General features: G+C 36.0%; 2 protein-coding genes across 5 annotated transcripts in view; one reads left to right on the forward strand and one right to left on the reverse strand.

Moving 5' to 3' along the window:
- Positions 1–1,415: 1,415 nt before the first annotated feature.
- The window catches only part of LOC145683762 (uncharacterized), a 37,769-nt gene continuing 26,642 nt past the window's right edge, over positions 1,416–12,542 (reverse strand). For 2 of the 3 annotated variants that reach the window (XM_081755323.1, XM_081755322.1), the window contains exon 2: positions 1,416–4,193. In XM_081755323.1, the coding sequence (XP_081611449.1) occupies positions 1,902–4,166 (2,265 nt within the window). In that variant the 5' untranslated portion in view covers positions 4,167–4,193 and the 3' untranslated portion in view covers positions 1,416–1,901. Of the gene's footprint in view, positions 4,194–11,097; positions 11,347–12,542 lie in introns of those variants that run through there. The other variant, XM_081755321.1, reaches the window with a different exon arrangement.
- The window catches only part of LOC145683761 (podocan-like), a 75,284-nt gene continuing 68,711 nt past the window's right edge, over positions 5,970–12,542 (forward strand). The window contains exon 1 of one of the 2 annotated variants that reach the window (XM_081755319.1): positions 5,970–6,062. The gene's annotated coding sequence lies outside the window, so the exon portion shown is untranslated. Of the gene's footprint in view, positions 6,114–12,542 lie in introns of both variants that reach the window. The other variant, XM_081755320.1, reaches the window with a different exon arrangement.

Below are 12,542 nucleotides of genomic sequence, written 5' to 3' on the forward strand. Positions count from 1 at the left end.
CAAAAGTTGACATTTAAAAAGAAATCATGTGACGAAAAGAAAAAATCGAAGCTTTAAAAAGTCTTCTTATTCTGCTAACGAGGTGGCGAGCTGCAATTGGCTGAGGATGAAGCTTATGTCTCGTGAAGCTCCATCACTTTATCTTCTTCAGAAATTACATGTTCAAATATATTGGTATTTAAATGATATACAATATGACGAATAGACAAGAAATGAGAAACACGTCACACATTTCGCTTGAAGCAATAGATAACAACCATATTATCACAATGAATTAATACAATGTTAGGATAATACAAACCAGGCATGCAACCATCCACAGAGGTTTGGGGGGGCATGAATAAGTTAGGGGGGCTAAGTCATTAAAAATAAATTACAAATATCTAAATTGTGTGTTTCTTTTTTGTATTAATAATGGCATTTTGTATTGAAGTCTGGGGGGCCACGAAAACTTTAGGGGTGCCACCCCCTAGTTCCCTCTAGTTACCTGCCTGATACAAAGCTGCAAATGCAGCTGCTAAAAACTCAGTTACAAAAATAGGGAACTGATTACGCCACGCCTATTGAAACTTAATCATACAATTAGCATCAACAACTGGTGAAGATGTGGGAGTAGTATTTTATGTATATGAAATCCCTAATCCCAATTCTTAAATCTCAATGTAATATTCCATTACAACTGCCTAATATTTATTTAATTCATATATATCGTACACAGTGACGAGGAGAAAGTAACTTCAGAAAATAACGTTACTCCACCGGCTTAGTAAGCACGCCTACCTACGTTAAGTAAATGACTTAGGCCCCTTACTCAACATAGTTAATATTGGATAAATGAGTTAGAATCTTAGCTACATTGTGATATGGTTATACCGAAATTTTCCTATATTCTTCTTCCGTTTTTTCATCATTTAACGGGACGGAGAAAGGTAAACAGAACCACTTTATTTTAAATAGAACCTGGTGATACCACATACTTTATATTGTCTTTCTTTGCCAAAAACAAATGAATTTGTTTCTTTCAATGGATGATCAACTGGATTATGCACTGATTCGGTACTTTCGCTCTATCACACGCAGCAGTTATGCCTGTTCTGTGACGTTTAATATAGTGTTGCAGGTGTTTTATGTACTGCAAATGTTTTGTTCCTGCCGGAGCAGCAGAGACCTTTCAGCTGCTAACCCTAATTTACCCCTAAGTGAGAAAACGTAATCGCTAAATTCGGAATAAATACGTTGTTCTATAAAGGATGAGGGGTGATTCGAGATAGAATAATTGGAAAAGGAAGAATGAATTGGGAAATTTCGGTATAACCACACCGTTGAAAATATGAGTTGAAACCTTGGCTACGTATGATAAATGAATTACAATATAAACAAAATACATACATTTTAAAGAAGCAAATAATGCAATATAAGTTTAGTAAATTTAATTTATTTAATTTACATAAATACCAAACATATTATTATTTACTTGATATTCAAAATAATTTAGGGTACAAAATACTTAATACATTTTCTCATTTCATGATATTCAATAACATTAATACTTTCAAAATATGCACCTTATAAACAAGCAGGCAATTGTACGTATTCATCACCTGCTCCTTGCATTATTAATACCTTTGAAATTATTGAGAACACTTGAATACAGTTTCCTTATTCTAGAGAGAACGTCATCATCGGTACCTTGGAGAAAGCCATGCTAAGTCAGTCAACGTATTTCAAAGTTATTAGGTGTGCGTCTTAGGCGCAGAAAGACTTGGGATTTATTGGCCCCAGGAGCTCATATCATTCGGAATCCACGTTAAGCTCTAGATCTACAGCTTAAAGAGACGCTAAAAATTCAATCAACAAAATTAAGGTTAATACTATATTAAGGAGCTCCCTGAAAGTTGTACTCAAATATTTTCATTCATTTCTTCAGTGTGAACCAACGTAGCATGAGAAAAACGGTTATGTCTACCAGTTATTCTTTCCCTAAATTTAATAAATGCAAATGCTCCTAGTCCAACTAGTATTATTATACCAAATATAACAGCAAGAATAGTACTAGTGCTAGAGCCTTTACTAATATCACCCTGTGTATTTTCCAGCTTACTGGATTGTAAATCATTACTCAACTTTTCACTGTCTTTGGGTTTATCGTAACATCTGGGTGGTAAAATAATATTAGAGTTACCATCGCATGGGAAAGCATTAAGTTCGTACCATGGTAGTCCCATCAATTCTTTAGGTTCACTACAAATCACAGTATTTCTTACTAAAATCCTATTGGATAATGTCCAATTCAATAATGGTTTCAACTTACAATCGCAACGCCAGTAGTTACCAGATAAGCCCAAAGTTTCGAGCTTTGGTAAGGGAGATATAGTTTTAACGTCCAGATTCCTCAAAGAGTTGTCGTCCAGGTACAAAGTTCTTAAAGCTACTAGCTTAGAAAACGTATTTTCTTGAATACGGTATAACTGACACTCGCTTAAATCAAGGACTTGTAATTGTGTGTTATTAACAAATGAATTACCATGAGAAATTCCGTGAATAGGGTTGCGTCGTAGTGACAGAGTAACAAGATTAGGATTAGCACGTAAAATATTAGGATCAAACAAAGTCATCTCACAACTTGACAAATCCAAATTTTGAAGCAGTGGAACATGTAAAAATAATGTATCTGGTAAAACTGACAGTGGATTTCCATTTAGAAATAGAGATTGCAAACGTGGAAGATTTTCAAAAGCATTATTTGAAAGATTTGAAATTTCACAAAAACTCATATCAAGCACTTCTAACGTTGGGATTCTAAACACTTTAGGCATATTTATTCGAGTCAGTATATTGTTTTTAAGGTAAAGAAATCGAAGATTAGTATTTTTAGAGAACGCATCGTCATCTATAATAGCCAAAGCTGCGTTCGCAATGTCTAAATATTCCAGATTTGTAAGCTGTGAAAGCATATCCTCGTTCAAATTAACGATAATTGTAACTCTAAGAATTAAATGGGTTAAATTTGGTAACATTGAAAACCCAGTGTGAGAGAATCTCTGCTTTAAATTGTTGCTAAAATCCAAATGTTTTAGACTTGGTGAGTTTAACTCGAAAAATTCTTGTTTCCGACTGCGAATGAATACATTTCCTGAAATGTTTAATCTCGTTAAAAATTTATTACTTACAAAACTCAGACTTTCGATGTAAAAGACGTTAGCTTGGGACAAATCAAGTTCTTCTAATTTTGACAGACAAGTAAAATGGCGTTGAATTGTAAAGAGAAATGTTTGATTCAGATTTATTCTCCTCAAGTTTGGCATTTTGCAGAAGAAATCTTCAGGAAGCAGTCTCATAATTGCTTCACTTAGTTCTAGATTCTCTAACGAATAGGAGGACAGAAATGGACCACTATAATAGGACATGTCCGTGGGGAATAACAATGCAATTCCACTAAATTCTTCTCCTTGGGTTAAGTTCAGTTTTACCCGATTAAGAAGTAATGACTTCAACTTAGTATTTGTTTCAATTAAATCAGGTGGTATATCTTTAATCTTGTTTCCAGATAAATCCAGGTGCGTTAGTTCCTTTAACTTGGAGAACATTTCTGAAGAAACATTATGAATTTCGTTGTTGTCAAGTAGTAAGATTTCTAGACTTGGTAACTTTGAAAATGTAATTTCAGCAATGAATTTTATAGAACATTCTCCAAGGTTTAGTGTTTTCAACGAGTCGGAAACAAGAAACGGATTTTGATAAGAAAGTCGAAGAAACGGATTATGTCTCAAGTTGATGGAAGTGAACTTACGGTTCTCCTTGAACGTGTTTCTATCAATTGTCTCCAAAGTACTTCTGGATAAATCAACAGATTGCAGATTTTTCAGTCCACGGAATGAATCCACTTCAATTTGCTCTACAGAATGACCGGTTAATCGTATATGTTCTAACTGTGAAAGATTGTTATTAATAAAAATGTCATTAGTTAAGCTTTCGATTGGGTTTGAAGATAAGTCCAATGTGGTAGTATTTCCTGGAAGGGAAGAAGGAATCGCTGCTAATCCTTCACTGGAACAGTCAGTCAATGTCTTTCCGTTGGAGGTCACAGAGCAGCGGCATACTTCGGGACATGAAGTCACGTATCCAAGGATAGAGAGTAACACCAAATTACTCACAAACCAAGACATATCTTGCTTTCCTAGGGCATGTAATATCTGAAAATGCAAAAAAGTGTGTTAGTATTTTAAAATATACCTACTAATTTGTTTCTGATATACATACGAAAGCATTGCATTTTTTATAAGTACAGGGGACGATCGAAACACTTAGGTTACAAAACCGATATTTTTGGAGTTTCGTCTATTATAGAGGAATGAGAAGTGGGAGGTAATTTTATTATATGGAGTTGGCAACTGTGCAGAGTTTCAAGACACACAACGAACGGCGCTAGCAGTAGATAAACACAACGCCTCGTTTGGAAAAACTGATCTCGCAAAGAAGTCCGCTGAGTTATCCGATTTCTGTAGGCGAAACATGTAACCGCGGCCTCTATTCACCGGCTGCTGGTAGAAGTGTTCACGGATATACTGTAATGTCTCGTCAGCATGTCGCAGAATGCTGTCGAAAGTTTGCGGCTAGTTAAGAAATCGTTACCGACGAAAAGCCCAGAATACCACCATGTTGTTGAAGCAATTTCACTGGGAGATCACCTACCACCCTCCCTACAGCCCGGACCTCGCTCCAGACGACTTTCACTTGTTCTCGCATTTGAAAGAGCATCTAGGAGGCTTTAGCTTTGATTCAGATGAAGAAGTAAACACTGCGTGACAACGTGACTGAACACTCAAGAGCAGGATTTTTACCAGGAGGGAATCTTCAAACTCATTTCACGGTGCGATAAGTGCCTCAACTCATATGATGACCATGTCGAAAAATAATTTAATGTACCTAGGTATGTACTATTCGTTGGATTTATTGGTTGTATGAAATAATATATACACATTTCACTGCAGGCTTTGTAACGTTACTTTCCGATCACTCCTTGGATTTATTTAAAAGTTGGTACGTTCAGAGCATATGGAAATTAAGTTAAATTACCAAAGTTGTGAGAAAACGAGTTCATACAGTACTCTTAAGTACTAGTACACAGTACTCTTAAGTAGGCCTACTCTTAAGTACTCTTAAGTACGTGAAAAAATAACGTTCTGTGAATTGTATTTCTTTTTTTTTTTTACAGTAACGGAATATTTTTTTAAAAAACTGAAAAGAGAACAGATGGAAAAATGAAATCTTTGAGTTTTACGTCCCACGGTTATGCCCGTTAGGCTAAAGGAGACGATGATGATAAGAGATGAGTGAAATGGTGGAATGAAGAAAGTGGGAGGGAACGTGAGAACCCCGAGAAAACCCACGAGCACGGTGTTTGTCCACCACAAAGTTCACTTGGCGGGGGCTGGGTTCGAACCCGGGACCCCAGGCACCAGAGGTGAACGCTCTACCACTGAGCCACCGCGCCCCTCAAAGAACAGATGGAGATCTTAAAAATGAAATATGTCAAAATGACAAAAAAAAGAAAGTAAACTTGCTTCCCTTCTCTACTGAGCACGCCACTTATTTGTGTGTGTACAAATTAAGCGCAATATATTAGAAGAACATATTTCTGTATATTAAAATATTACTTTAACAATATATTAACGAAATATTTGGTATAGGAGATTAATGGCCATTAAAAAGGAAAATCTTATAGCAAACGCAATCAATTCTTTAACAATCAGTTATAGTATACTGTTCTAGTAACCATCTTTTTTTGTCATATAAATGTCTAAGTTACGATTTAAATGTACCAAAAGCTAGCTACACTGAAAAGAACATGATAACTACATTGAACTTTATATTTTGCACTTTGGAAAATAATTCCATTACAATAACTAAATGAATAAAGATAAAAACTAATTGTTGACTTATTTTTAATTAGCTCAGGCAAACTTGTTTATATTTCATACATAAATATTCCATTAATAACCTGATAATATCACATAAGTCATCTGGCCTGAAAACTGTACGAGAGATACTTCGTATTTGGGGTGAGTTTCTTTTTGACAATTTTCTCGGAAAGGACTATATATATTTCTCAGGTAAATCTTAATTGTTAGGGGAGACTGGGGGATTCACGAAACTTAAGCTTTGATTATAAATAACTCGTTCATTTTTGTAGATACAATTAAGATTTCTTGTTTATACAAAACTTGGAAGTTTTTCCTGTTTACTAAAGTGCAGAGGAGAATAAAAAGTAACATTTTTCAAAATATCAGTGAGATGTTTTAAAAATGTCCCTATGTTCGGGATTCCCCAGTGGTCGGGGTAATCCCGAGCATACTGTTTATTTTAAACTTTGTTTTTACGAAAACAGCGAAATGCATTAAAATACATTGAAAATATACCATAATTTAGTATTTAAATCTTTAATACAATTACAAACATAACTAATACATATATCATATAATAAATATAGGAAACTATTCTAATTAATAAAGCTAATAACGCTTATTACCAAGACATGATCTATTTCCCAAACCAATTTCATTAACTTATTACTTACTTTTCAATAAAGGAACTATTTAAACATTTTTGATAATTCATTTCACACCATAAGGCAATTCCGAACACTCCGGAGTAATGGCAAACATTCTGTCTGGCATTTCCCCATGAGACGCCATTTTATTGTTATAGTTGAAACTAATTGTTGACTGCATACAGACTAGTAACATTACAAAGAGTTAATGCTCACGCAGGGTGGGACCCACCTGAAAAAACCTACTTTAAAACCCACCTAGCTTTTTGGCCTTTTTGTTAGTATATTATTGGTACAACTAAGGTGATTACATTTGAAGTTATTTTTATCAGATTTTGACCTTTCTTTGGGCAAATTATATGCTTTCAAGTTACGATAGACAACAACATTCAACATAAAACCATTATAAAATTCTTACTGCACTGAATGAGTGAATTAAAAAAACTCACAGCTTGAGATAATTTTAAAACAAATTAATGTGTGGGTTATGCTTATTGCCTATTTGAAGTAAAATAAGCAATTTTATATTTTAGAAAATACTTTCCCTGAATAGTGTGCTTCCTGACTCGGCGCCGCCGAGGGACATTATCCCTCATACGCTGACGGGTTTAAGGTCATAGGTGCCGGTATTAACAGTAAATATGTAAATACATTAGTAAAACTATTAGTAAGTAATTATTTCTTACCTTTGATGGTGACAAAAGTATTCAGTAAAATTTGGTTTTCTAACAACAGTTCAGTTCAGTCATTTGTTGCTACCCTTCAAATAAGCAGTCTGTAGAATCAACACCAGCAATAGCGTAAAAATTCTTGTCAAAATTAAGAAGCTTAAGGCTCGGAGTTCTGAAGACTACGTAACGCTTACTATTTTAAGTGCTGAATTGAAACTTCAGTATTAATGGAAGTTTCGACGTACAGTAAAGCAGGCTGCATTTTTAGGGAAAACCCGTCATGAAAGAAGTGTTCGGGAAATTCCCGCAATTGAACCCACAAGACATCGGAGTGAATACTTCAACAATAAAACTATTTATTTCGCGCTGGAGAATATTTAATTTCATTTATGACATTTTGAAACATTTACTTTATAAAATATGAATTATAGGCCTATTTTTGTTAATTGTTTTAAATTAATTTACAGAAAAGAACTGTCTTGCAACAAGTGCTCGGGAAATTCCCGTAATTGAACGCACAAAGCATCGAAAGCGATAAATATTTCATATAAGACATCATGATGAATTACATCTTTGTTTTAAATTAATATAGTTATATGATATTCATATTTGGCGAAGGCCACTGAAACTCCTGGGATAACTCGATCTACATTTGTTCGTTTGTCTGCCTGTACCACACAGTGTTCAACTTTCGATCTTTTGAGTTTTCAGGACCGAAGCTGGAGATACTCTAAATTTTCTGTATAGATTTTGGCGGCATACCAACGTAAAATTACAAAATGACATCTTTTTTTCAAAATAGCGTATATACACGCTACAAAGAGCAGTTTTCGGTCTTTCAAGTTAAAATTTTCAGAGTAGAAGCACGAGAGACTAAATTAGCTGTATATATTTTGGAGGCATAAAATTTCAAAATGGCGACCATTATTCAAAATAGCGGGTATCCATGCTATAGGGTGCAATTTTCGAACTTCTTAAGTTGAAATTTTGAGGGTAGAAGCACAAGATATTTTAAATTTGCTGTATAGATTTTTTCGGCTATCCAATGGCGGCCATTTTTTCAAAACAGCAGTGAATAGAAAATTGTTGCATGTTGTGACAATGACAATCTTGAAATGTAAATCATATTTTAACATTTTTACACCAAAGACATTAAAATATTTCGAAAAAAGCCAATTAAACCCGAAAAAACAATTAAACCCGAAAATACCCGAAGAAAACCACATTGGCCAGGTGGGTTGTTTTTTTCTAAAAAAAAAAATACCTGGGTTTTTTCAAACCCTGCATATAGGGGAATACACAGCCTTATCTGTAACAATGTAGATAAGGATAAGAGCCAACTTATTTTGCCCAGATTGTTGAATCAACTTTATAAGTGAATCGACAAAACAACAACACGCTTTCTTCCTGGCAATTCACTCAACTGACTGTCACCAAATTTATGCTACACTTTTCTAGGTCTTTTGCCTAGTGTATGCAGCAAAGTCGTCTGTTTTCTGATAAGCTTCCTTGGGCGTAAACTTGGATGTTCGGCATTACCTCAGTGTTCGTAAATACCCCGGTTTCCCCTATTCTTATAATGTATTAATTACTTCCATTTGAATATCAACGAAGGTTGTTTACTTTTGGGATTAGTTTGTTTTTGGTGTGACAATTTGGTAAAATATCGCTCATGCGATTTTGTTGTAATTTTATAAAGAAACGTTTCATTAATAATGCCTAACATATGGCGTAAATAATTTCTTAGGGAAGATCTAAAAAGAGTACTGGACGAAACACGAGATATTGACAATATTGACAATAGAAAGTAGAAACGCTTTCAAAGTCTTGACTGGTAGACCCATAGGAAAACGACCGTTAGGAAGACCTAGGCGCAGATGGGAGGATAATATTAAGATGGATCTCGCAGAGATAGGAATACAAAGTAGAATCTGGATCCAATTAGCTAAGGATAGAAGTCAGTGGAGAGCTTTTGTGAACGCGGCACTGAACCTCCGGGTTCCATAGGCCATAGAGTTAGTTAGTTAGTTATTGACAATAGGGACAATATCTTGTTAGTCACGCAGTACATCAGTCTGCGTAGCGTAGTCATCAGTAGCGTAGTCTCATGCCACCAAATCTGAACAAGTTCTAAGAGGGCTCCATTATGACCCTTTCCGACGTAGAAATGTGTAAGATGCCTAATTTTCGTATGTGATCGTGCCACTGTGAATCAATTATACGAAAATATGCGGCATAGATTCCCACCACATCGACGCGAAGAGATAGAAACCGGCCTTCTGTGAAGAGAACCCCGCTGCTATTGCGTGAAATTCGGCGTATGGCGATCTCCAAAAGTCCTCTCACACACAGAATGCTATGGCCAGCAAATGCTGTACATCGCAGACAAGTCAAACGCGCCATTTAAAAGGATTTGTCAAGCACGGCCAGGGCCCCCTAGGGAAGCTTCCGGCCGTTCGAGGGAGGGTCCATTTTAAGACAAAATTATCTTACTCCATATACGATACGAACATGAAATTATAAATAAAGCATCAAACAGGTTCACTACATAACATAAACAAAACAGTACACAAAAGGCAAATAAAACATAAATGAGTCGTGGGCCCATTTCAGTAAAAAAACAACTACTTGTAGGGGCCCTAGAAATAATATTTATTCGTATAGCTTTAACATTTTTCAATATTGTTCCGTTAATTAATATGTCAAGCATGGAACGGACCCAGGGGCGGAACTAACGCCCCGCAGACCTTGCCGTGCGCGAGGGCTGAAAGCCTCTGGGGTTCTCATGAAAAGTAACAGAAATATGGAAAGAGGGGTGTCGAAGAATTAGAAAAACAACGTTTCCTTGGGGGCTCAAATAAGCGTATTATTTTCTAATGCTTGCGCCCCGCAGAAAAAATCTAAGTTACGATGCTGGTCACGGCCATTCACAAGAGCAGTGTGCATGCGCTAAAACTGTGTTATATGGTTGTCATATGACTGAACGAAAAAGAGACTGCAGTAAGCTATATACATGTCACCTCGTGGATGATCGATAGAAGCTTGTAGTTACCCTTGATGAGGCGAGGACGTACCTCGTAGACTGTTTTAAAGTTCGTGCCATTATGTACAGAATTTGCCAAAAGGTTCATAATTTTGGATTGTTTCTCTTACGTGGCAAGTTATGTCTCCGAAAAGTGGAATAAAAATTCAAAACCATTGTTCCGCACTACAAGACTCATGTTCTGACTGAAATATATCAACACGAAATCCCAGCATTGCACGGAAAAGACGTAAAATAGGCTGAACTGCACCATGACAAGGTATCGAGCCACATGACGAAAACATCGCTGTAATTGTATTGCTGTATGGAACAAGAAACTAAGATTTCAGCAATTCCCTTCTCGGAAATTCCTGACAAGAGTCCAGATGACAGCCAAATGGACTAATGTGCTTTCCAACTCCTCAAATAGAGCCTGTTTCAGAAAGTTCGGACCATTCGAAAGGGGAATGGAATACAATATCCATGGTCAGGCTGTAACACAGTCATCTGCAATGGAAGCTTTCATGCCGAGCAACAGTCAGTAAACCTGGCCTGCAGATCGAACACAATTGGTGGTGAAAACGCAGAATTTACTAGGTAAGCGGCACATTCAAATTCGGCTCAATATAACTGAATTAACCTCTGTACAAGAAAAATGTGCTAATATCAATTACTTTTAGATACAATTTCTCCTTTTCGTATTAGTTTTATACTTCATATAGAACGGGACAAATCATAAAAACAAAAAATCTTACTACATTTAGCACGTTCTCTCGACATTTCCTGGAATAAATATGGTTTTAACTTAAAAGGAAATGCTTTAGAGATACTAGGAAGTATTCATATATACTCACAGTTAACCTCCTGAAACTGCCTCTAAAAATTTTACAGTTCATCCAAATTTTAGTTCTCCGTTTATCAGCACATTAGTCCAAACACACAACTCTTCCGTATAATGATGTTAATTACTTCTTCTAATATAACAATTAAGCTAAATATAGCGAATTATATCGCTCTGAAACGCTGTAAGATTACTTGAATTGCGTCATAGAGAGCAAGATATCATAAGAAATAGTGATGGCGACATGTTCTTACATTCCCATTATCAAACTGTGATAGTCATTTCCTCCTTGAGCTTCTGGGAACTTTAGGCTCCGAATTTAATCTTTTCCCCCTCTTAAACACACAGAGATAAGTTTGCTTTAAAAGAGAACATCCATTTATTAAGTTATGTAAAAATTAAAAATGAATCTAGGGAAATCCCCGTTTCTTAAACTTTCTTCAAGTGGGACCTACTTTTGTCAATCACAGTATTCTACGAAATACATTGTTCTCTCCCCCTTCGAATGTAAATTTATATACAGATACTTATCAATTTAACTAGAACACCTGAAGTTCCAAACAAACCAGATATATGAGTTGGCAACAGTCAGGTGGAGACAACAGAGTACCGCGTTGGGTATGTTGTGTTACGGAAAAATCTGTACTACGTGAGGAGAGGTAGAACGGCGGTGTGTACTGAACAGAGCAGAGACTGAGAGTGATTTTACCTCCAAAAAGGGGAAATTGTTGGGAAAAAGGGGAGTTATGTGATACAAGCAAGTACACTGATTCTGGGGGACCGGGGAGCTCATGTGGGCCCCCTCGTGTATTTATGAATATACAATATTTGGCATAATTTGAATGCAATTTGTCCTAACATCCTCATATATATATATATATATATATATATATATATATATATATATATATATATATATATATATATATATATATATATATATATATATATATATATATATGTTGTGCGCCTGAGTGCCCCCCCCCCAGATTTACAGAGAAATCGGCGCCCTTGGATACAAGCATGTTGTACGGTGCGTTGTGTATGTCGCAAGGGACAGTGCAGGTTAAAGGTGGGCTATAAAACTAATGACGAAACCACATCGGCAAAAATAAATAATAGTCGAATGAAAATACTAATTAACAGAACTCACAAACGTTAAAGCGGATTATCACTCAGAAACTTCGAATAATGGTACTAATCGCGAGAAAACGAAATGAAATCTTTAAGTTTTACGTGCCATGGTTATGCCAGCCAGGCTAAAGGAGACAGTGATGGTGAGAAATGAATTAAATGCTGGAATGAGATGAAAGAAAATCCATGCATACGGTGCTTGTCCACCACAAAGTTTAGTTGGCCAGAGCTTTGATCGAACCAAGGATCCCATGCACCGGAGGTGAACACTCTACCACTGAACCACCGCGGTCCCACGAATTGCTAAAAACGTGGATAAAATTC

The sequence above is a fragment of the Thermobia domestica genome, chromosome 4 (assembly GCF_964235325.1).
Source record: "Thermobia domestica chromosome 4, izTheDome1.hap1.1, whole genome shotgun sequence".
Lineage (NCBI taxonomy): Eukaryota > Metazoa > Arthropoda > Insecta > Zygentoma > Lepismatidae > Thermobia > Thermobia domestica.